We start from the raw sequence: 26517 nt of genomic DNA, 5'->3' as shown, positions 1-26517 counted from the left end.
AGGCAACAGCATCAGGCGCACAAGATGGGCAACTATTCAGCTTGGCAAAGAAAGGAAAGAAAAACGCAGTCAGTTCTGTAAAGAGTGGCTGACCACAGATCACAGTATAACAGAGCAGCAGAGACTCCAGCAGGTCTAGATCTGACAGGGAAGACTAATCACCGAAGGCTTGACTATACAAGTAGGTAATTCTAGGTACCTGTAGTAAGCCAGCACCTTGTGATCGAAGTAGGCATGATGATTCATAGTAGGAGAGAAGCTCACTCAGACACTAAGGGGCGAGTCTGTTTAGAGCTTTATAGGTCAGTAACAGAATTTTATAAATCAATGCGAAATTTAACTGGTAACCAGTGCAGGGCTGATAAAACTGGGCTAATATGGTCAAACTTTCTGGTTCTTGAGAGGACTCTGGCTGCAGTGTTCTGGACCAGCTGAAGCTTGTTGAGGCTTTTGCTGGGACATCCAGACAGCAGGGCATTACAGTAATCTAGCCTTGAAGTAATGAATGCATGAACTAACTTTTCTGCGTCCTGTAGATGTAACGGATGCTTTTTCTCCTATATTACTCAGGGACTGGCATAACAAGCACTCGCAGACACACTGGAACACTCTTTGCCCATGGTTTATTCTGGAAAACAAAGAGAATTTTCAAAACTCATCTTTCACTGGTGTGACGACTGCAAATTGTACACAGCAGAACTGCATGAAGAAAACATCTCTTTAGTCGGTGAAGCGTATGTTACAGCCCACTAAGATAACGAGAGCAAAGACAAAACAGAGCTAACAAGCTAGCCCAGCTAAGGTCCGCATGGAAAAACGAACAGTAAAAACACCCATAAAGTCTTCTATACAAACCATAACTGTGCATTTCCTGCAAAAATAACCGCTAGGTTTCATAAGAGTTGCTACCCGAGAATTATTTCCAGCTTTAAACAAGTTGTCAATCGTTAAATCATTAATGAATTGCGGGACAAAATGCCAGAAGCTCCTACCTGCAGCATAGAAAACTCTGTCTGCTGTGGTATGGTAGCTCAAGAGGACCAAAATGCTGCAATCTGCAGTTCGCCACACACCAGTAGAGGGCTCCAAAACACCACCACATACCGAACAAATGCTCAATACTGTGAAATTCACATGAAATACAGTGTCTATTCTTTCTCTGTTACATAGAGATAATGCATTTCTTAATTTAGCAATATTACGAAGATGCAGGGAGGCTGTTCTAGTGATATTAGTTATATGTGCGTCGAAGAACAGATCAGCATTTATCACGACACCAAGATTTTTAACAGATGAGCTTGATGCAACTGAGAAATTGTTAAGTGTTAGCCTAGACAGTTTGTTTCTAGTTGCTTTTGGACCAAGAAGCAGGACCTCTGTTTTATCTGAGTTAAGTAGCAGAAAGTTACTTGACATCCAGTCTTTTATGTCTTTTACACAGTCCTCAATCTTGCCAAGTTTAATTTTATCATCCAGTTTGCTTGATATATATAACTGTCATCGGCATAGCACTGGAAATTTATGCCGTGTTTACTGATAATGGTGCCTAATGGTAGCATGTATATTGTGAATAATATAGGTCCTAAAACAGAGCCTTGTGGAACACCATACTTTACTTTTACAAGGACAGATTATTCGCCCTTTACATTAATGACCAGGAAAGAGCTGTTCCTGTTACCCCTACAAGGTTTTCTAGTCTATCTAGTAAGATAGAGTGGTCTGTTGTGTCAAATGCTGCACTAAGGTCAAGGAGGACTAGTAAAGACACATTTCCTTTGTTGGAGAATGATAGATCATTTACAGTTTTTACTAGTGCTGTTTATCTACTGTGATGTGGCCTAAAACCAGACTGAAATTTTTCATGTAAATGATTCCTATGCAAATAAGAGCTTAATTGTTTTACTAACACTTTTTCCAGGATCTTCGATATAAAGGGGAGATTTGAGATAGGTCTATAGTTTGATAGTTCACAGGGAGTTTGAGGTTCGCTTTCTTAATCAGCGGTCTAATTACTGTTTAAAAGTTTTTGGGATGTATCCAAGGCTAAGAGAGGAGTTTATTTTTGACAGAATAGGCTTGGTCCAAGAATTGGGTCCAAAATACAGGTAGATGATTTTGCAGAAGAAACTATTTTAACTAGTTCATTTTCTTGAAGTACGGTAAACGATTCTAGCCTCTCTGCAGTGACTAATATTCTCAGGGTCTAGACTGGCATTGGAAGACAGCAGGTTTGTGGAGTTTAACTGTGTGTTCAACATTTTCTGCCAATTTTTTTTCGATTTTATCACTAAAGAAATTCATAAAATCATTGCTGCTATAGACTAATGGCATCTGGGGTTCAGTGACTTTTTTGTTCTCTGTTATTTTAGAAGTTGTGCTAAATAGTAATCTAGGATTGTTCTTATTGTTTTCTATGAGAGAGGAGAGATAGACTGAGCGTGCTGCAGTAAGAGCTCTTCTATATTCTATAAGGCTCTCCTTTCAGGCGGACTGGAACACTTCTCTATTTTCGCTCTACTTGTCTGCAGTCTGTTTTAAAGCTTGAGTGTGATCGTTATACCAAGGGGCCAGTTTTTTCTGCCGTACTATTTTACTTTTTAATGGAGCCACACTATCTAGGGTAGATCGAAAAGTATCCTCTAGGAATTTGGTCATAATATCTAACTCGGTAGGATTAGATGGGCATCTGACAGAACCTGATAAATGAGGATGGTTTCTGATAAAGCTGCCAGCTGTGGATGAAGTTATAGTCCGCTTGACACGATAACATGGTGATGAACGCAGATTAACACTAAACTGGATTTCGTAAGAGGTTTTTATTTGTTGATCGAGTATATTCAGTAAAAGAACTTCAAAAGAAGAGAATGTATATCCTACTTTCTGGCTCACGTCTAAAGTTTTAGTATGAATGGTTGCTATACTTCCACCCTGGCCGCTTAAACGAGGGCTATGAGCATAACTGTAGCCTGTGGGAGTGGCTTCGTTTAGACTAAAGTACTCATCGGGTCTAATCCACGTTTCGGTGAGGCACAGAGCATCGAAATTGTGATCTGTAATAATTTCATTTACAATAATGGCTTTAGATGTGAGGGACCTTATGTTAAGCAGTCCTAACAAGTCTGTGCCAACTGTGGTTAGGAAGAAAGTTTAGAATTAGAACGCTTGAATCAGATCTGGACCCTTTTTGTTATTTTCCTTAGAGAGGAAAATGAACATTTCTTTAAGTGGATTCTTAAGTGGACCACCCGAATCTGCAGGCAGATTGGCTATAAAGGGCCGCCTCGCTGCAAGCGCCACCCTCCAGCAGTCCAAGGAGAAACCTCAAGATGCGTCTTACTCAGCGCCATGCTTTGATCACGGACTCCTCGTCAGAAGGTTTTCCAGTTCCCAAACTTCATCCTCGAGTAGGTGAGAAGTCGAAACCAGTCGTCAACTACAATGCTTTGCCTGTGTGAAGCCCCATCAAGACTCTAGAGACAGCCACTGAAAGCGTGAGTTACAACACATTCTCAAATGAGGTTCCCCTCTCCGAGGACTCAAAGTCCGGCTTCTCGACTTCAAAGTAAGGCTGGCTATCTTTTATTTGTGCAGTCAGGATTTTATGCTATTTTATTCAAAGAATTCTCTTTTAGATATATTAGTTTAGGGTAAGTTTCCCTATGTTCCCATGTTTTAATTGCATTCCCAAGAAGCACCCTAACTCACCTTTCCATACCATTTTAAACGGAGTATTAAGTTACATTAATTGAGCACATTTCTTTTTCAGTTTTCTTTTTTTGTTTATAAACAAAGTTATCAAATTGTCATGTCACATTGTCAATAAAGATCTCTTTTTGATTAAAGCATCCTTGAGTGTTTGTCTCTCTCCTGCATTAGTCTGTAGACGTGAAACTAAATCCAAGTTACTATGACTTCCTCTAAGTTTAAGCAATAGTAATCATTGTCAAAATCAGATTAAAACTGCAATAACAGCTACACTAACGATGTCAAGCTTGTATACGATAGATGAACCTTCTGTGGTGTTATACAGAAGCATTTTCAAAAAGGTTCTATGCACACCTGTATACATAACATTGTCCATCGACCTGAAGGACCCTTTCACAATGCAAAGAACATGAAAGGTGTCATGAAAGGTGTGAGTGTTCAGAGATAGGGAAGATCATGGAAGACTGGAAACCTCACAAAATACCACATTAATTAACTGGATGGACAGCCTGTACTAGTGATAAGTGGAACCATTTCTTACTCTTTGTATAAATCTACACTCACAGGGTTTGTCAAAAACAGATGATGCTGTCATGGTCCTTTTGAGAAAGAAAGAGCTTACTTATAAAGGCTGTTTTGTAGAAGTCTGTAGGGTTGTCACCAAGGATAGCTGAAAGCCCTCTGAGCACCAGTGTCTGAACATCATTTGTCTCTTTAGTCGTTCGAGGAGTAAAATGACGACACAAATTTCATAGTTAGAATAACAAGAAATTAATGGTCTATAAGAAAGATGAACCACCCAAGCACAATTTTGATTATATTGCACAACCGATACAGTAGCACTTTCTGTGACCTGTAGTTATTACATAAGCATTGAAAAACAATGTAATCCAAGTGTATAATGGCTATGGACCAACCCTGACCTGTTGTGATAGCTGTGTTAACATCTGCACAATGTTCCCTCATAGACTAAAATACCTCAATAAGACGGAGACTGTAAGGGTTGATGCTTTCATAGAATTCCTTGCTTGAGGTTCTCTCTCACAATCCTGTTGAACTCTATGAACACCGATAAAATACAAAGGAAAATAGGAGTTTACATTTGAAGATTTCAGTATTACTGAGGCCTGTAGACACAGCCATCTTGCTCCATCACTTTGTAGCCTCCTTGTTCCATCCCCAACCAGCTACATCTGACCAATATCCAAACAGCCATACATTCTTATATGGACCGTGAAGAATAAATAGGCAATGGAATGAATTAAGAAAGAATGGCAAAGAAATATCCACAGACATCAAAATGACATCAAATACTGATAGAAAGATAAGTAGGGCAAAACCATTGGCATTATTTCTCTTGAACATACCTGATCTTCCATGAAAAGAGCAGACCAGCAGACCATCTTACTTATGGCAGGTTTAGCTCTTTTCTTCTCGATGCAAAGGTCACATCCACCTTCTGTTTTACAACTTGTCCATTGGTATTCTCTTCTGCATTTCATCAACCAAGTATTTTTGGCCACTTTTGAGGACTGACCAATCAAATCCCTCAAGAAAGTTTGGTCAGTAGTTGAGCTCACTTTTCTTGGCTTTTTGATGAGTCTTTACTGCAATAACAAGGCATCCTGATTTCCTACACTTTGTTTTGTAATTAGCCATTTTATATTTCAAGCCATTTTTCCAACCACTACACTGACCAGCTGAACCTGTAAAAAAAACAGAACATACAAAAACTTGACTCAGTCTTGCAGTTACATTAATTCCACTGATAAACGTTAACTAATCTCTGATAATGACTAGGGCTGTGATGATAACTGTGTTACTGTATACTGTGGGAGGCTCACCTGAGAGAGGGGCGTGAGGCAGAGAGAGGGGAGCGGTAGGCAGGAGACAGGAGGCCAAGAGAGGGGCACAGTGGTCACAAGACATGTGGCTCAGTGGGGAGAAGGGCATGGTGGGCGTGAGACGCAAGGCGGGGTGAGGTGTGGTGATTACCAGTAAATGACAAATCATGAAGATACTTTCCTTTTAAGTGACACTTTTTAATCCCACAAATTTACCAATTTAGCATTTAACCCATCCATGAAGTGAAACACCACATACACACGAGTGAATACACACACACACACACACACACACACACACACACACACACACTAGGGGGCAGTGAGCACACTTGCCCAGAGAGGTGGGCAGCCCTATTCACGGTGCCTGGGGAGCAACTGGGGGTTAGGTGTCTTGCTCAAAGACACCTCAGTCATGGACTGTTGGCACTGGGGATCAAACTGGTAACCTTCTGGTCACAGGGCCAGTTGCCTAACTTCCACCCCACAACTGCCCACAATTTTTTCGCTGCACTAAAAAATCCTTACTGAAGCAGCCAACAAACTAATGAAAAGTTGGTTAATTCACTGCTGTATAAATGCAACATATCACTAATGTGCAACCTTAAAACCATTTTGCTAGGTAATCCTATAGCTAAACTGAGACCTGACAGAATCACCACAGCTACGTGCAGACACAGTCTTCTTCTTCTTTCGACTGCTCCCTTTAGGGGTCGCCACAGCGGATCATCTGCCTCCATCTTGCCCTATCCATTGCCTCCTCTACTTTTACACCAACCATCTCCATGTCCACCTTCACTACATCCATAAACCTTCTCTGAGGTCTACCTCTTCTCCTTCTACCCGGCAGCTCCATCTCCAACATTCTTTGACCAATATAGCCACTATTCCTCCTCAACACATGTCAAAACCATCTCAGCCTGTCCTCTCTGGCTTTATCTCCAAACTGATCCACCTTCACTGTCCCTCTGATCTGCTCATTTCTAATCTTGTCCATCCTAGTCACTCCCAACAAAAATCTCAGCATCTTCATCTCCGCCACCTCCAGCTCAGCCTCCTGTCTTTTAGACAGAGCCACAGTCTCCAAACCAAACATCATAGCAGGACGCACTACTGTCTTGTAAACCTTCCCTTTCACTCTTGCTGCTATCCTTCTGTCACACATCAGCCCTGACATCCGTCTCCACCCACTCCATCCTGCCTGCACCCTCTTCTTCAGCTCTTTTTTGCACTGTCCATTGCTCTGGATGGTTGACCCAAGATATTTGAAGTCATCCACCTTTACAACCTCTACTCCTTGCATCTTCACCTATCCACCTTCCTCCCTCTCATTCACACACATGTATTCCATCTTATCTCTACTGACCTTCCTCTCCTCTCCAGTGCAAACCTCCACCTCTCCAGATTCTCTTCCACCTGCTCTCTACTCTCACCACAGATTACAATGTCATCTGCAAACATCATGGTCCATGGAGCCTCCAGCCTGACCTCATCTGTCAACCTGTCCATCACCATTGCAAACAAGAAGGGGCTCAAAGCTGATCCCTGATGTAACCCTACCTTCACCTTGAAACCATTTGTCACTCCAACTGCACACCTCACCACTGTCTCACTATCCTCATACATGTCCTGCACCACATGCACTAACATACTTTTCAGCTACACCTGACTTCCTCATACAGTACCACAGTTCCTGTCTTGGCACCCTATCATATGCCTTCTCTAGATGATTGCTCAATAATTTAATTAAAATCAAATTCGGGTTTATAGTGTTCTCAGACATCCATATGCATACAGATCCAAGGAATGGGTACAGGTAATTTACCCGTGTTATCAGAATTCGACTCACAGTGGACTGACTGGTGTTATATCGTTGGGCCAGGTCACTTTCAGTCCCATGTACAAGAGAATAAGTGAATACATGAATAAAAAAATGCCATAAGGATGGTTGCATGGTGCAAACCTGAGTGATGGGGATAATCTTATTAATCATGATTTGTTAGAATATCATTTTAGTAGGGTAAAAAAAAGGAGTAAGAGAAAGTTATCAGACCCTGTGCGAATTTCAGATGTTTTTGTTCAGATGGAAGTCCAGTGTGACTAAGACCATCAGACATTCAGCCACCAGCATGACCCCAACATCAGAAATCCTGTCAACAGCTTTCAAGGACCACCATGTGGAAGTCAGGCAGTGCAATTCTTCTCGCCTGACACAAGAGGAGAGGTTTATCATTTAAGTCGAGGACTGTTACAGTCAGGCTCATCTGCACAAACTTCAGCCGCTGTCTCCAGAAAAAGCATGTGTAGTAGTCTAACATGGCGAGTGTTCCCACAATGCGGTAAAAAAAAGAAAAAGAAAAGTCTGTTCTTTTGCCTGTTACTTTATACTGCCATTATGAATGTCATTTCAGCCGTCATTGATTCCGAAGCTGAGAAACCTCATCTACTGCAAAGCTGCTGACTCCATTGAAACCCCTGAAGTCACCTTTTACAAGTTGCTGCATTAGATGGGGCTCCTTTGAGCCCAAGAGCGCTCTTAAGGCAAAGCCTGTTAAATTACATACTTGTTCCCTTCACACTGACCTGATGACCTTTTCTCGTTTTCGACTCTCGAATTTGGCTTTTTAGGCCTACCTTAATTAGAGAAATGTAATCCCTGCATTTTTTGTACACAAGTTATTGTCTTTATCCAATTCCTGTTTTGAGCATTGTATCACACTGCCAAAAATAATAGTCAAGTTTATATCCATTGAAATTCCTGGAATTGATTACCCTGTAAAAATTCCCTCAGAATACACAGATCTCCAAGTTTTAATGTTAAAAGTAATGCCACCAAATTACTTCCCCATCATTCTTATGACGATGCAAAAGAGTTTGAGAACTATACCCTAACAAACTCTAATCTACCCACTAGCACAAGAGGAGGAGAAAGCTATAGATACCTACATGGAATAGTTCATCCTTGCATATATTGTAGGGGACTGAATCCAATTGCTAAAAGGTACTCTTACCTGTTTCTGTTAATCCTGGTTATTCTAGAACAGTTACATGGAGCAAAATCTTACGAAACTAGACCTCCCAATGCCTAAAATCTTATTGGAATTTGTAAGGGAACAAATGGAAGACAGCTTTTGTGAACAGTAGCAGGCACTACAAATATCTGGCAATGTCGTTCAGTCTTTTGAATGTCTTCTCTTCATCCATATTAAAAACATTTATTAATGACAGTCTAAGAGATGTGATTGAAAAATTCATAACTGTATATATAGATGACATTCTTATCTACTCACCAGACCCCAAGACCCATGTAGATCATGATTGGCTAGTGCTAAAACTCAACTCAAACGTAACCTGCGAGTCTGTTACCTTCCTGAGTTATATCATCAGCTCTAGGTGGTGTCATCATGGATGATTACATGGTTGTAGCAGTGCCCAAAACCCACAAATGTTGAAGAGTTAAAGATTCCTAGGGTTTTCAAATATCTACACCCGTAAGGGCACCCCTAAGAAAGTGGTGTGGTCTCCAGAGACAGAAAAGCGCATTTTGTGCAATTAAGGAAGCATTAACTTTTGTACACATTCTTTAACACCCTGATTCCTCTGAACCATTTGTAGTTGAGATAGATGCCTTAGAAAAATGGACAAAGAGATATTTTGTCCCAATGCCAAGTAACCCTTCAAAATTGCATATCGTACTCCCACAAACTCACACCAACCAAACATAATTATGGGGTAGGGGATTGCAAACTCCTGCTGTGAAACTGGCCTTTGAGGAATGGAGACATTGTTTAGTTGACATTTTCTTGTCCATAGGGATCTTGAATATCTAGGTACAGCTAAACACTTAAGCTCTGTCAAGCTTGCTGATCTTGATTATTTTACAGATGAGAACATTCTGCTCTCAAATGTGACAAATTTGTCTATTTATTGGGAGAAAGACAAGGACAAGGTCCTAGAGGGAGACAAAGTACAAAGTACAATGTACAAAGTTACTGTCCTCTCGGATAAAATGTATGTTCCTGAGCAGTTCTGAGACAAACTTATCACTTGGGCTCTCTTTGCTAACATTTGATCATCTGGGAGAAAGACACACTCAACAACTCCTATCTAACCAATACTGGTAACCAGTACCTGAATACTGCTACACACAAATTTGTGTCCTCATGTTCCACCTGCTCACAATGTAAAACCCCAAAAACATTACCAGCCACTAAACATCTGCTGTTGTTGGTACCTGTAAGACCATGGTCTCACATCAGCCTCAACTTTGTTACTGACATGCCCACTTCTTAATGTTACAGTCCTCATTAATGTGGACGGATTGTAAAGGAGTGTAAGTCTTATTCCTTTTTGTCATTGCCCACCACTTTTTTGAGTTCTGAAACTTTGTTTAATCTAGTGTTAAATTTTTTGGGTATATGTGAGGACATTCATTCTGATTGTGGTCCTCAATTTACCTCATGGACTGTTATTGTTTCTAATGTCCTTGCAGTTCATACTTGGATGCAATGGAAAAGGTTGGAATGCTGCTTAGGAAGAAAGTCAGAAAGAATGTTGCCAATACACTGTGTTGTAAATCAGCAGAACTATCCTTTTTTCGATGATGTTTGCTTTACAGATTAATAGGCATCATGAATTCAAACGCAATGACAAAACCAGAACATCCAGGCTTTGAAAACGACACATGCCTGACTACAGTTTCACAAGTTTGCAAGGATCTGTCATGCATTTTCTATGCAGTGACAAATGTTATCATCATGAGTGTTGCTGGAAAGTCTTTGGTGATCTGGATTGCAGGGTTTAAGGTAAAGAAATCTGTCAATGCTACTTGGTATTTGAGTCTGGCAGTGTCTGATTTCATATGCTCCTTTACCCTGCTTTTGGGTATTTTACATATAATAAAGGATATTTGTTTTTTTTGGCTTTCGATGCACAAGGTATCATTCTTCAACATATGTAAACTGGTTCATCTTCATCCTTTTAGCCATCAGTGTGGATCACTGTGTGGTCATTGTTTTTCCTATGTGGGCTCAGAACCAGTGTACTGCAAGTAAGGATTCTGTGATAGTCATGCTAGCCTAGAACATCTCAGCAGCACTTAGCCTACCATCAGCCTTTTAATCTGATGTTTTGTATTCTGCCCACACACAGACAACGATTTGTTACACAAATTACAAGAATGATCAACAGAAGGTTGAGTTTTTACCTGTCAGGATTAACAGTTGTTCTTGCTAAAACCAACAGGTGTCTGAACCTGTGTCTTTATACTTTTATGAGGAAGAAGCAGTGTTATGCATTTCTGTCCAAAACTGACAATGTAATATCAGAACTGTTCTTTTGATTTTTTTAAAATTCAGAACTATAAAAACCTGAATTTCTTTCATAATGTTCTTATAAAACAGATTTCTTAAGAAACTTCTCACAGGGGCTAGCATGTGCAATGATTGCTACATAGTGTTATATGTATTTAAAACTTCAAATGAATTAGTAACCTTTGAGACTTTATGACCTGTGCAGTAGATGCCCTGTGACAGAGAAGGGCATGCAGTTTGCAACTCACTCTTGAATTCTGAGAAGTACCTGTTCAAATTAGCCTACTCTCTCTGTTGATGTTTTTTTTTTTTTTTTTTTTAAACCCTACATTTTGTACAGTGTCCTTGAGTGTCAAGAAAGGAGCTTTTAAATTTAATTTATTATTATTATTATTAAGTAAAGCCTCCACAGAACAGAACTCAGTGTCACAATATTTTCATAAAATTATTCATTAGAGGGACAAAGATTCCAGCTTTGCAACACTGTATAGAAGCAATTGTTGATGAGTCATTATTCATTCATTCAAATATAAGTAAGATCTTGGTCCTTGTCTACCTCAAAAGAGAACTCCAGTGCGTTTTCAAAATTTCTGTTTGACTCAATAATCAAGATGTAAACAAAGTCATTCAGAGTGGTTTGATCTGAAGTGATAAATTTCATACCACTCTTTACACTTTTACATTTAATTTACTATCCACATAACAAGTGAGTCTAAGTAGACATATCCCTAAGCTTTTAAATGTAATGATGAAATAGGTAATGTAATGGTAAAGTTTAAAAGGAGTACACTGGGGACTATTTTGCCTTATATATAGATCATATGATGACATTTTAAAAGGTCTGGAAAGTGCAATATACAGCTTTATCCTTCACTTTATCCTTATGAAGTCCCTTAGTGACATATACTGAACAGCCTGGATGCAGTCATATGCCAAAAGTGAATCTGTGTTTTGTGTTGATAGGTTCCGATCGAATGAACAATTTTAATTCTTTAATCAAATATTACATATAATAACCAATTTACTAAATTGTTGTTGTGACATGTTACATTAGAATTTTAATTTTAAAATAATTACAGAAGTGTCCATATGGCCTCAATAAGAAAACTAAAAATTATCTGCTCAATTCATTTAACTCATAACATTAATTCATAGAGTAACAGTGTTGTAGTACCTGACTTTGTTCTCAATCTTGAGACCCTAAGCCATTGTTCTACTTTTTTCATATTCTAATGTTTTATTGTTCATATTTCTATTAATTCCCAACATGCTCCCTGATCCTGTTCCAGAGCCAGATTTTTGGACTGCTCCAGCTGTATCAGCTCCCAAAGCTGCTCCAGTGCTGGCTTTTACTGCTTCTCGTACTCTGTGGACTCCCAGAGTTGTTCCTTCTGTGCCAGGCTATTGGATGGCTCCTTAGCTGGCTTCTAAGTGCCCCCTCTCAGCTGGCCCACATTGCTCTCTGTCCCCTTTGTTGACCTGGTTGATGGACTCCGTTCTCCTCTAGACTCTCTGCTGCTCAATAATCCACATGTACAACCTATTTCATGGAAATTTAAGACTTGCGCATTATATATTTATATATATATATATATATATATATATATATACACACACACACACACACCACTTCATTTGACCTGTTTGCAAAGCCTATGTGATAACCTGAGTTCGGAGTCTGTTTACTTTGTGTAGGTCTTTCCTGTGTTTTTGACTATTGGTTTGTCTTACTGTATTTTGACTATGAATATGTTTATGTTGCCTGCTTGTGCTGGTACATGTTGTGACAAGAGTACTGGACTGCCCCAAATATAGACACTGCACTTGTGACTGACTTGCGATTCTCCATATTACAGAGTGCAGTTAATGTGAGTGACTTATTAGAAAAAGTAGAGCGCTCATCCTCATATGACCTCCAAAATACACTGTAATGTGCATTTTAACCTCTTACTTCATTGAGGCCATTTGCTCAACTAAGTGATGGGCAAGAACTGTTGTGAAATGTGAAGTAAGCGCTGAGAGGAACTAAGTGGTACAGCATTTTACTGACAACATTTTCATCATTCATCATTAACAATAAAACCAGCAGCTCTGCAGCACCACAACAAAAACAGGCATTGGCAGGTAAGTCTTTTTTTTAAAACCTGAAAGCAGCTGTTGTGCACCATAAGAAAACAAATCATTTACTTTACTGCAACAGTTGGGTAACAATAGCTGACAACCATTTGAACTCATCCTCAAGCTGAGGTAACTCGAAGTGCAATAAGTTAATATAAAGTTTAACTTTCATTTTTTAACAAGGCATGATTTAATTATAATAGAGGATTTGTACTCCCCAAAGGAACTAGCTTACACTGCAAAAACAACTATATAAATACTTTTCAATTTGATATTGTTGTAAGCAAATTAGATTATTTGGTTTATTTCTATACATTTTCTCTTCATAAGCTTAAGTGAAATTGTCTCACGATACTGGGAGTAAATATGTACATCATTTGCTGAGCCTGTCAAAATTAAGAGTGCAGCATTTTTTTGTATTCTTCCTTTTCTTTTTGTTTTACTTGTGTGACTATTTGATTTTACTTGTAAAAGCTGAATTCAGAATTGTCGGGTTGAGTGGTTTGAATCAAGTCATATGTCTATATGTATTAACATCAACGTTGTATGATTAGAATATCATTCACTTACATGGAAAACACATCCTTCACCAAGTTGTGATGGAGTTCTTTTCGAAAAAACTTTCAAGGAGATTGCCCACTTCCACTTGGGGGAGGGATAGGACGCTCAAACCACATTCCAACATGTTTTATGTAATTATGTGCAATTTTTACCAGAGAGATTTCCAAGTACTCAACTTTTACTCAATGCACTGCATTTTCCACCTCAAATATCTTTTTCAGTATGCCCTACTAGGCTGACAAGGGAGGCAAGCTGATATTTCAACTGTACTTGACTAAGGTTCCAGTACCTAAAACTGCTCAGACACTCTAAAAGCACCCACTAGGTGGTTTGGAGGTAGACTGCAGTTTCCTCTCTGCATTACAGGTAAAACATTGCTCTTTTACTTTCATCACCTTCATGAATGGACTTGATGCTTCTAATGATTTAAAGGCTTCTTTTGAATCTGCCTTCAGGAATAAAGTCTGGAAGAATGTTGCCTATATGTTGTGTATTGTAAATCAGAACTACACATTTTCTGTTTGTGCTTGCTTTACAGATCAAGCAGCATCATGAATTCAACTCCAATGACAGAACCAGAACATTCAGGCTATGAAAACCACACAAACTCTACTACAGTTCCACCAGTTTGCAGGGATGCGTCATGCATTTTCTATGCAGCGGCAAATGTCATCATCTTCATCCTGGGTGTTGTTGGAAATAGTTTAGTGATCTGGATTGCAGGGTTTAAAGTGAAGAAATCTGTGAATTCTACCTGGTACTTGAGTCTAGCAGTGTCTGATTTCATATTCTGCTCATTTCTGCCCTTGGGTATTGTTGATGTGATCAAGAACAATTGGATTTTTGGGCTTTTCATTTGCAAGTCCGTGTTCTTCATCATGTACTTAATTTGGTTCAGCAGCATCTTCCTCCTTGTCATCATCAGTGTGGACCGCTGTGTGGTCGTTATGTTTCCTGTGTGGGCTCAGAACAAACGTACTTTAAGAAAGGCTTTGGTGATAGTTGTGCTAGCCTGGATCTTCTCAGCAGCACTTAGCCTACCAACAATCATTTTTGCGGATGTTAAGTATGATTACCAAACCCAGACAACGATTTGTTACGGAAATTACAAGAATCATCAACAGAAGGTTGCAGAGGTGGTGTGCAAATTCATTTTTGGATTCATGATTCCGTATCTGATCATTATCCTCTGTTATGTTGTCATCATTCGAAAGCTGAAGTCCAAGCAGACATCAACATCCAAAAAGCCATTTAAGATCATGACAGTGCTGATTGTTACTTTCTTGATCTGCTGGCTGCCTTATAACACTTTTGCTTTGATGGGACTTGACTATGAAAAATATAGTTTTTTCCTGTCAGGAATAAGAGTAGTCATCGTTCTTGCTAATGCAAACAGCTGCCTGAACCCATTTCTTTATGCTTTTATGGGGAAGGACGTTAAGGATCAATGTTATGCGCTTCTGTCCAAGATTGAAAATGCAATAGCAGAAGAGGAGGACCAGAAGATGGTCAAAGGCACAGTTCTTACCAACTCTGGGTGAAGCAAACTTTTAAGTGCTGTCTGAAGTGTACAGTAACAGCGAAAGAAAAAAGAAAGAAAGAAAGAAAAAATAAATAAATAACTAGCCTGTCAGTTTCAGACCAAAAACAATTAATTAATTTTCTTCACTTTTTCATCTCTTTATACAATTTTGCTGTTAAACATTTACATTTTTAAAAGTATTTTTGTTTACTTGAAGTTTACTTGATCTGTGTTCCACTGTCACCACATTTATGCCTTTTAAATGATGATTCTGCTCTTCAGATAATAAAATGGAAACAACATTTTTGTTGAAAGTCACAAAATAGCTCTTCTTAACATTTCGGTTGCTGACCACTGAGGTAATTCTACTAGTAAAAGGGTGATCAGCATGATCATGACTGTTTGCTCAAGCTGTATGTGGCTCAGTCAGGATCGCACAATTGCCACCAGCCCAGTTAATGGCGGCATTCTATGGTTCAAGTTTTGCTTGGATTGACTGAATCCTGTAGCAAAAATTTATTATTTATAACTACACAAAAATTTGTAGGGGCTACAGCTACTAGCTACAAAAAAAAATTTAGTAGTGTGCTACTTAGCTATTCCCCCATTCCTGGCTGTTAGCAGGTTTTAAACTGACCCTCTGTCTGTCTTTACAAGTAACCTAGCCATGGGTAAATTATACTATTGCATTTTGTACCATTTTTGGGTGGAATTGCACATGAATGGTGGTTCTAGAAACAAACTTCAAGTGTTCATCTGTAGCAGAAATGTATATGTTGGTCCTATAAAAATACAATTGCTTCTATAAAACATTTTCCTTAAAAATATATACATTTAAAAATAAAGTTATTCAACAAAAACCAAAATGTGTTAGGTTGTGCCCCACTTTGCCCTAAATGCAGAGAGGAACTGAATGCCACAGTATTTCACTGAGAGAAAACTAACTTCCTGCTGAACATGAGTGCATTCATGCAGTTAATTTTGCATTCTTAAAAGGATTTGTTTGAAAATTCTATCCATTTCTTAATTTTGACATTCTGTATCTATTGCTATGTTTTAAGTGAACTATAAAAGCACTAACTGAACATAACATGTTATCCAGTGGTAATCAGTCCAAAACATTGATGGGTGTTAGATAATTTTAAAGAATTAATTAGGATTAATCACAGAGCACAGTCATCATGTCTCACCTTCAAGGAAGCACACAATACTGTCTTCCTCACTAAGCACATTCTGCCACCTAGTGACCAGGGCTAGTAAAACCTTACACCATAATTCCATGGCATTTGAAAAAATGAAGGAGAAACCTTTATTTATCCCAACAATGTGCTTGTCTATCCTACTAGTAAAGCTAGAATTATATGCAGTTTGCTTAGGCTGTGCAGCACTCTATTCTAACTGAAAATAAGACACCTTTGCTTTCTTTCTTTTGCTGTTCCATTTCTTTGCTGTATTTGTAAGACTGATTTCCCCTTTCAACACTTGAACTGAAAATCACTATAATCAGAAATAACAGCTACTCTTCTAAAATGGATACATTTCAAATTTGGATTTTTAACAAAAGTATTTGTTAAAATACTTTTTGGGTCACAAGGTGGGTGCCTTCCTTTGCCTAGTGTAAAAACCACTACATCCAACATCCCTGTTCTGTTGCGACTAATAGACAATACTGTGTCTTGTACAATGAATTTGTACCTTTTGCTTTTGAAGATTTACATGTTCTAGTCTTTAAATTAGATGAATACATGCACAAGACAACTACTACACTACTTAAGGGCATGCGTAATAGGCATGCATGCCACAAATGTACCAACAGTTGCATTTCATTTTGGCTGGAGTGCCCCTTTGAGTATAGTAATGAATTAAAACTAACTAAAGCTACACTACATAAGACTTGTCAAAACTGAGAGAAATAATATTAGAGTCAGGAAGGAGTAAAAATTATCTGCAATAGAATATGGTGTGCATGCAGTGGAGCAAGTCACCCAGTAAAACTTGAAATAGTTTAAAAGTCAAAATTGTTGTGTCAAGTCATATACAAGGCACATACGACCAAGATGGCGACACGTGAACAACGCGAGGCTCAGCGTCTCTCCAGAATCTGCTTTTTAACGGTTTTCTATCTACTTTTGACTGGACTATTTATCTTGAATTGCTCGGCGTTGCTGTTCTACAGCAGACAGGAGCTTCTGGACATCAATACTCAAACCTCCGACAGTTTTATCGCCGATCTCCGACTCATTCCAGAGATCTCCAGAACACCGGAGGCTGCATACTCCTCCCGGCCGGGCGGAAGTGCATGCAGACGGCGCCGAGAACGTAAACAAAGGCGAGGTAGGCGCGGAGGGCTACGAGCTAAGCTACGAGCTAAGCTAAAGATTATACCACACCGGCTGCCTTTACCCAGCATTTTCCTCGCCAATGTCCGTTCTCTGGCTAACAAAATGGACGAAATACGGCTCTGCATCACCAACGACAGACGGATTATGGATTCAAACGTCATGATTTTCACCGAAACATGGCTAAACAACGGCTGCCCGGACAACGCTATTGACTTAGCAGGACGACACATACACCGATCTGATAGGATAGCAGAAGACTCCGGCAAGACCAGAGGTGGAGGTTTGTGCATTTATATTAACAAAGCTTGGTGCACAGACTCTGCTACTACCAAGAGACAATGCTCACCTAATGTGGAATTTATAATGGTCAAATGCAGACCTCATTATCTCCCAAGAGAAATAAACTGCATCATAATCACTGTAGCATATGTACCCCCGGACGCTAATGCTAAGCTGGCTATGAAAGAACTTCATGCAGCCATTAGCAAACAGACCAAACACCCTGAGGCTGCTTTTATTGTTGCTGGTGACTTCAACCACTCCAACCTGAAAACAGTCCTCCCCAGATTCCACCAACATGTCTCCTGCCACACCAGAGGGGACAAGACTTTGGACCATGTTTATTCAAACCTGCCTGTGGCATACAAAGCAACACCCCTCCCCCACATTGGACAATCTGACCATCTCTCCCTTTTCCTCACACCTCGATACTCACCACTCATCCAACGTGTGAAACCCACTCTGAGGACAATAAAAGTGTGGCCAGAGGGGACAGATGCCGTGCTCCAGGACCGGTTTAAAAACACCGATTGGAATATGTTCACTCACACGGACTTGGATCAGTACGCCTCATCTGTACTGGACCACATCTCCACCACTATAGACAGTGTCACCACCCAGAAACAGATCACCTACAGATCAGATCACCAACCAAAAGCCTTGGTTGAACCGGGATGTTCGTCTCCTGCTGAAGGCCCGCAACATCGCCTTCAGGTCGGGAGATGCACAGGCCTACAGTGCAGCCAGGGCTGAGCTGAAGAAGGGCATCAAAAAGGCCAAACACCACTACAAAGGGAAGGTAGAAGAACACTTCTCCAACTCCGATCCCCGGCGTATGTGGCAAGGACTCCAGATTATGACAGATTACAAGACCATCAACCTCTCCCCCACCTCTTCTGATGTTTTTCCTCAACGAGCTCAACAATTTCTATGCTCGTTTTGAGAAAGGGAACCCAACAACTGCAACCAAGGCAGATGTGTCTGCAGACCACCAACCAGTGACTCTTTCTCCCACCGATGTAGGAGTGGCGCTGGGCAGGATTAAAGCCCACAAGGCTGCGGGTCCTGATGGCATCCCTGGACGTGTTCTCAGAACATGTTCTCGTGAGCTGGCAGGAGTGCTGACGGACATATTCAACCTGTCCTTGGCCCGTGCTGTGGTACCAAACTGCTTCATAACCACCTCCATCGTCCCGATACCCAAAAATTCCAAACCATCACGACTGAATGACTACCGCCCGGTAGCCCTCATCCCCATCATCACAAAGTGCTTTGAGCGGCTGGTCCTAGCACAGCTCAAATCCTGCCCATCCCCTCAAACTCATCACAAAACTCACAGACTTGGGTATTAGTTCCCTCATGTGCAACTGGTTACTGGACTTCCTGACCAACCGGCTCCAACATGTCCGGTGGGACAACCACTGCTCATCCACCATCACCATAAACACCGGTGTACCACAAGGCTGTGTGAGGAGTCCCTTCCTCTACTCCCTCTTCACCCATGACTGCAAGCCTGTCGATGGTTCCAATACCATCATTAAGTTTGCAGATGACATCACGGTGCTTGGCCTCATCAAAAACAACGATATATAGGGAGCCTATAGGGAGCCTATAGGGAGGAGGTGGATCATCTGGCTGAGTGGTGCGACACAAACAACCTTCTGCTCAACGCTGAGAAAACTAAGGAGCTCATTGTGGACTTCAGAAGGGATGCTGACCCACATCCACCCATCCACATCAAGGGGACGGCAGTGGAGCGTGTGAACAGCTTCAAGTTCCTTGGTGTCCACATCTCCAAGGATCTCACCTGGACGACCAGCTGCTCCAAGCTGGTAAAGAAGGCTCACCAGCGCCTCTTCTTTCTGAGGAGGCTGAGGATGAACCACCTGTCCTCAGACATCCTGGTGAACTTCTATCGCTGCAAGCAAGCAAGCAAAATTTATTTATATAGCGCTTTTTACAACAGGTGTTGTCACAAAGCAGCTTTACAGAACAATCAGTATTACAGAGAGAAGAGAAAAGAAGAAAGAAAATCCGGGTCCGAGCCCCCATGAGCAAGCCAGCGGCGACGGTGGCAAGGAAAAACTCCCTAAAAGAGGAAGAAACCTTGAGAGGAACCAAGACTCAGAAGGGGAACCCATCCTCCTCTGGTCGACACCGGACAGCAAACATTATTGGTATGGAGTATTATAGTAAAGTGGGAAAAGAAAGAGAGAGATCTGAGGGTGAGGACTGCACAGCGCTGTACAGCAAGAAGCTCAGTGGTGGTCAAACCGGTCCAGAAGGCTGGTGAGCAGCGGCACCAATCAAGGCAGTAGAGGCAACAGCATCAGGCGCACAGGATGGGCAGCTGATCAGCTCGGCAGAGAAAGGAGAAGAAAAAAACAGAGTTAGTACTGTAAAGAGTGGCTGACCACAGATTACAGTAAAACAGAGCAGTGTAGACTCCAGCAGGTCTAGACCTGACAGGGAAGACTAGTCACCAAATGCTTGACTGTACAAATAAGTTTTTAGCCTAGACTTAAAGATTGGGGATGTGTCTGATTCCCGAACATTGGCAGGAAGATTATTCCAGAGCTGGGGGGCTTTGTATGAGAAAGCTCTCCCCCCTGATGTAGCTTTATTTATTCAAGGTACCAGTAGTAAGCCAGCACCTTGTGATCTAAGTAGGCGTGATGGTTCATAGTGGGAGAGGAGCTCACTCAGATACTGAGGGGCGAGCCCGTTTAGAGCTTTATAAGTCAGTAATAGAATTTTATAATCAATGCGAAATTTAACTGGTAACCAGTGCAGGGCTGATAAAACTGGACTAATATGGTCAAACTTCCTAGTTCTTGTGAGGACTCTGGCTGCAGCGTTCTGGACTAGCTGAAGCTTGTTAAGGCTTTTGCTGTGACATCCAGACAGCAGGGCATTACAATAATCTAGCCTTGAAGTGATAAATGCATGAACTAGCTTTTCTGCATCCTGTAGAGATAATGAATTTCTTAATTTAGCGATATTGCGGAGATGCAGGAAGGCTGTTCTAGTGATATTAGATATATGTGTGTCGAAGGAGAGATCAGCGTCTATCATGACACCAAGATTTTTAACAGATAGGCTTGATGAAACTGAGAGATTGTTAAGTTTTAGTGTTGAGTTAGACAGTCTGTGTCTGGCTAATTTTGGACCAAGAAGCTCTGTTTTATCTGAGTTAAGAAACAGAAAATTATTTGACATCCAAACTTTTATGTCTTTTATACAGTCCTCAATCTTGCCAAGTTTAATTTTATCATCCGGTTTACTTGATATATATAACTGGGTGTCATCTGCATAACAGTGGAAATTTATGCCGTGTTTACTGATAATGGTGCCTAGTGGTAGCATATATATTGTAAATAATATAGGTCCTAAAACAGAGCCTTGTGGAACACCATAAATTACTTTTGCACGAACAGATGATTCACCCTTTACATTAACAAACTGATATCGATCGGTGAGGTAGGACCTGAACCAGGAAAGAGCTGTTCCTGTTACCCCTACAAGGTTTTCTAGTCTATCTAGTAGGATAGCATGGTCTATTGTGTCGAATGCTGCACTAAGGTCAAGGAGGACTAACAACGACACATTTCCTTGGTCCGTGAATAATAGAAGATCATTTATCATTTTTACTAATGCTGTTTCTGTACTATGATGTGGCCTAAAACCAGACTGAAATTTTTCATGTAGATTATTCCTATGCAAATAAGGGCTTAATTGTTTTGCTACCACTTTTTCCAGGATCTTAGATATGAAGGGGAGATTTGAGATGGGTCTATAATTTGATAGTTCACAGGGATCGAGGTTAGCTTTCTTAATCAGCGGTCTAATTACTGCAAGTTTAAAAGTTTTTGGGATATATCCGAGGCTAAGAGAGGAGTTTATTATTGACAGAATAGGCTTAGTTATTTCTGGTAAGATTTCCTTGAGTAGACCTGTAGGGATCGGGTCCAGAATACAGGTCGATGGTTTTGCAGAAGAGACTATTTTGATTAGTTCATTTTCTTGGAGTAATGTAAACGATTCCAGCCTATCTGGAGTGACTCTAATATTCTCAGGGTCTAGACTGGAATTATAAGCCACCAGGTTTGTGGAGTTTAACTGTGTGTTCAGAATTGTCTGTCTAATTTTTTCAATTTTATCACTAAAGAAATTCAGAAAATCATTGCTGCTATAGGCTGATGGCATCTGGGGTTCAGTGACTCTTTTGTTCTCTGTTAGTTTAGAAATTGTGCTAAATAGTAGTCTGGGATTGTTCTTATTGTTTTCTATGAGAGAGGAGAGATAGGCTGAACGTGCTGCAGTAAGGGCTCTTCTATAGTCTATAAGGCTCTCCTTCCAGGCGGACTGGAACACTTCTAATTTAGTCAGACGCCATTTTCGCTCTAGTTGCCTGGCCGTCTGTTTTAGAGTTCGAGTGTGATCGTTATACCACGGGGCGAGTTTTTTCTGCCATACTATTTTGCTTTTTAATGGAGCTACACTGTCTAACGTAGATCGAAGAGTATCCTCTAAGAATTTGGTCATAGTATCTAACTCAGCAGGATCAGATGGACAGCTGACTGAAGTTGATAACTGTGGGAGGTTTCTGATAAAGCTGCCAGCTGTGGAGGAAGTTATAGTCCTCTTAACCTGATAGCATGGTGATGAGCGCATATTACCACTAAACTGGATTTTGTATGAGATTAAGTAATGGTCTGAGACGGCTGTGCTCTGGGAGAGAATGGCTAAGTTATCTATGTCTACACCAAAGGTCAGTATTAAGTCTAGAGTGTGGTTGAGGTGGTGTGTGGGCTCTTTTATAATTTGGGTGAATCCCATGGAGTCTATGATAGATATGAATGCCTTACTTAGTGTGTCGTGAGGGTTGTCGATGTGGATATTAAAATCTCCGACAATTAATATTTTATTTGAAAACGTTATTAGGCTTTATAGAAACTCAGAGAATTCTTGTAAGAACTGCGAATACGGACCGGGTGGCCTGTAAATTGTGATTAATAGAAATGAATGTTTATTTGTTCCTTGCTCAAGTATATTAAGTACAAGAACTTCAAAAGAAGAAAATGTAGGTCCTGCTTTCTGGTTCACGCCTAAAGCTTTAGCATGGATGGTTGCTATACCTCCACCCCGACCGCTTAAACGAGGGCTGTGTGCATAGCTGTAGCCTGCGGGAGTGGCTTCATTTAGACTAAGGTACTCATCGGGTCTAATCCACGTTTCTGTGAGGCACAGAGCATCAAAACCATGATCTGTAATAATTTCATTTACGATGATGCCTTTAGATGCCAGGGATCTAATGTTAAGCAGTCCTAGTTTTAGACCAAAGGTGCGGTCGTTGTAAACCAGTGTAACTGGTCTGATATGAATGAGGTTACTAAGGCAAACGTTTCGAGGCTTTTTGATGTGTTGTTTTATTCGGGGAACAGATACGGTCTCAATTGTATTTATACAATAAGCATTTGTAGAAGTGCTAGCAATCGGCTTATTTCTAGCAGTAACACTAGCATGGTGAGCAGTAACATTTCTATTTTTGACGCTACTTACGTGGCCGCTTTGAAGTCAGCGGATGGCCCTCTCGATGTTCCGTGAGAGGACGACGGACCCCAGAGGACTAGGGTGAAGCCCATCCCTCCGGTAGAGCGCTGGCTGCTCCCAAAACGAAGACCAGTTGTCCACGTAGCCCAACCCGTTGCAGGCGCGCCAGCCGCGGAGCCAGGACTGCAGCGCGAAGAGCCTGCTGAACCTCTTGGACCCCGCCGGTAGGTGGGAAGAGGGCCAGAGATGACGATCCTAGCGTCCGTCTTCTTCCTGGCGGTGTCCAGTAGCGTCTGGTAGTGCTCCTTCAGGACCTCGCTGCGCCGGTCGGAGATGTCGTTGGTCCCGACGTGGATAACCACGGTCCCAAAGGCATCGCGTCTGCGGAGGGCTGAGGGGAGCCGCTTGGCGATATCTAGAACCCGTGCACCTGGAAAACAGGAGACAGTGGCACGGCTGTTTACACCTCTTACTCCAACATGGCGGACAATAGAGCTACCAATAACATAAACCGAGTCCTGTGCGGAGCGCCGAGGCGCTGGGGCGGGCACCGGGCCCGAGGCGTAGGTGAAGGCGTAGGCGGTGGGCTGAGCGCGGCGAAATGGTTGCAGGAGGTGAAGACCGGCTTGGGTGGCGGTGAAGGTCTGGAAGGCCGTCTGCGGCGCTGGCGTTCCCAGGGACCAGGTGCGGCTGGGGCTGGCGTGAGAACGGCGTCTCCCGGTGTACGAAGAGACAAGGCTGGCGCGACCACCGAGGGGGAAACTTCCCGGGAGGCTTCGAGCTGCAACTTCCGCTGAAGGAGCTCGTCCTGCCTCTTCAGGAGGGTGGTGATGTGACGGTCCAACTGGGCCAACTCAGTGCTCAGGGCCTGGAGAGCTCGGTCCTGGGAAGACATGTTGAAACCTGTGTAAGAGAAGAAATAGAAAGAGAGAGGGAGAAAACAAAAAGAGGGAAAAGGCGTGAGGGGTTAGCGGTCTGAAAGTGTTAATTATTGAAGTGAAAGTTGAACACTGCTCAATCTGAAGTTCTAAGCTGTGGTGCTCTCTGTCGCTCGCAGTGACGTGCTCTCTGTCGCTCGCAGTGACGTGCTCTCTGTCGCTCGCAGTGACGTGCTCTCTGTCGCTGCACCATTGAGAGCATCCTGACCAACTGCATCACAGTATGGTACGGGTGCTGCTCTGCCTCAGACCAGAAGGCGCTGCAAAGGGTGGTGAAAGCTGCCCAGCGCATCATCGGTGCACCACTTCCTGCCATAGAGGACATCTACAGGAAGCGGTGTCTGAAGAGGGCTGGGAAAATCAAAGATCCCAGTCACCCAGCACACAGACTCTTCACCCCCCTGCCCTCTGGGAGGCGCTACAGGAGCCTCCGGACTAAGACCACCAGGTACCGGAACAGCTTCTTTCCAACAGCCGTCACACTCCTGAACTCTGCCTCCTGACATCTAAACAAATAACAATGGACTGTACCATAACACACACCAATAACACACAGACTTACACACCACTCAACACCACTTACATCTGCTGTATATACTGCCCATTATTGTATATACTGTGTAAATACTCTACCTGTTCATAAGTACATACTTATCCCCCTTCATATTTATAACCTGTACATTCTTGTTTATAACTTGTATAACCCCCTCCATGTTCATACCCCCTCATATTTTTTAACCTGTATATACTATACTTACTGTACATTGTAAGATATAAATTTATATTGCTGCTAAGCACGTCTGGATGGATGCAAACTGCATTTCGTTGCTTTGTACCTGCGACATACGCAATGACAATAAAGTTGAATTCTATTCTATTCTATTCTATTCTATTCTATTCTATATGTATTACCATCAACTTTTTTTAAAAAAAAAAAAGAAACAATCATTACACTGATAAAAGGTGTGATGAAAATAGCTTAATCATTCACTTAGATCCTCAGAAGACACATCACTCAAAGTTTTGGCTGAGCTCTGTTTGAATACTCTTTCAAGGAGATTGTAAATCATCAGATACATCCACTTGGGGAAGGGGTCTAAAGCACAAACCATGTAGCAAATTGCTTTGCAGTACGGTTACAATGCTGCTGTTGTATTTACATTTCATCTTCATGGATGGAAATAGATTCTCATTTATCTGTAGGCTCCTTGTTAATGTGCCTCCAGGAAGAAAGACAAAAAGAATTTTGCTGCCTACAAGCCGGTTTTTGTAAATCAGAACAGTTACATATTTGTTTGTGTTTGCTTTGCAGAAACATTTCAAAATGACTAAATTACACAAAAAAGTATGGATATTTGTTAGTGACTTGATTTAAACCATGATAATCTATGCAAAGGCAACGACCACAAAGAAAATCCCTGAAGCTTCCGGAGAAGTGGAAGATCTAATGACCCTTTACTCCTGAGCCTCCTCTATGTACATGTTCATGGTCTTCTCCTCCTCCTGTGTTAATGGCTAAACTAGATTTTGGCAGAGTGGCATTCTCAAGGAATTTTATGGCACAAATCATAGGGAGAGGGGTAGTTTTGTGGCATTATCTTTACTAAAAACCTCCTCTAGATCAGAGTCCTCAGCCAGTATTTTACAGACAATGCCAGTATCAGGACTCAATAGAAGTGGATCGTACAGGAATAACAATGCAATTTAAGTGACAGTATTTTGACCATGTGATGATTTCACATGTTTGTACTGAACCTTTTTGCCTGGATTTTTGTCATTTGTTATGTTTGTATCTTCGTGCATTCAATCTGTCATGGTTCTGACTAACGTCTGTTTTTTGACTATGTCTTTGAAAAATCCTCTAAACAGTAAAGCTGAAGTTGAGCAGTCATTTGCTTCATCCTCCAAAATATACACCATAGAGCTAATTTATTTAACCTGTTCTTTCATTTGAGACCTGTAGCCCAACTGGGTAGTGGACATATGGTCACTGAGATCCAGAACTGTGAAATCTAAAGTAAATGGAGACAGGAACTGAATGCCACAGTATTTTACTGAGAGAAAACTGCTGGACCTGAATTAATTAATGCAAGTGACGTGTTGGCTATAATTCTATATAGAATTTGGTTCTAAATACTGACATGCTGTGTCTACTGCTGTCTGCCCTGCAATGTACTGCCAATCTGTCCAGGGTGTTTCCTGCCTTCTGCCCAAAGATCACTGTGCAGCAATACACTCCAGCACCCGCTGCGACCCAGGATAAGCGGTTTAGATAATGTGTATTTTTGTAGCTACTGATGTGTTCTGAATAAATCCATGTAGGCAGAGTTAACTGACTAGCAG

At 41.3% G+C, this 26517-nt stretch overlaps 1 protein-coding gene across 1 annotated transcript; it reads left to right on the top strand.

The window, feature by feature from the left end:
* Positions 1 to 12904: 12904 nt before the first annotated feature.
* Positions 12905 to 15784, top strand: LOC108411920 (chemokine-like receptor 1). Its single transcript, XM_017683722.1, has 3 exons — positions 12905 to 12985; positions 13762 to 13906; positions 14079 to 15784. The coding sequence occupies exon 3, from the start codon at positions 14092 to 14094 to the stop codon at positions 15079 to 15081; it is 990 nt and encodes a 329-aa protein (XP_017539211.1). The 5' UTR covers positions 12905 to 12985; positions 13762 to 13906; positions 14079 to 14091; the 3' UTR covers positions 15082 to 15784.
* The last annotated feature ends 10733 nt before the right edge of the window (positions 15785 to 26517 follow it).

This window comes from Pygocentrus nattereri, chromosome 20 (genome assembly GCF_015220715.1).
Source record: "Pygocentrus nattereri isolate fPygNat1 chromosome 20, fPygNat1.pri, whole genome shotgun sequence".
Lineage (NCBI taxonomy): Eukaryota > Metazoa > Chordata > Actinopteri > Characiformes > Serrasalmidae > Pygocentrus > Pygocentrus nattereri.
Note: the sequence above shows the minus strand (reverse complement) of the source record. Positions and strands in the feature narration are given on the sequence as shown.

Bases quoted from the DNA above. Each gene is read 5' to 3' on its own strand.
- LOC108411920 (XM_017683722.1), top strand. From the start codon at position 14,092: ATGAATTCAACTCCAATGACAGAACCAGAACATTCAGGCTATGAAAAC.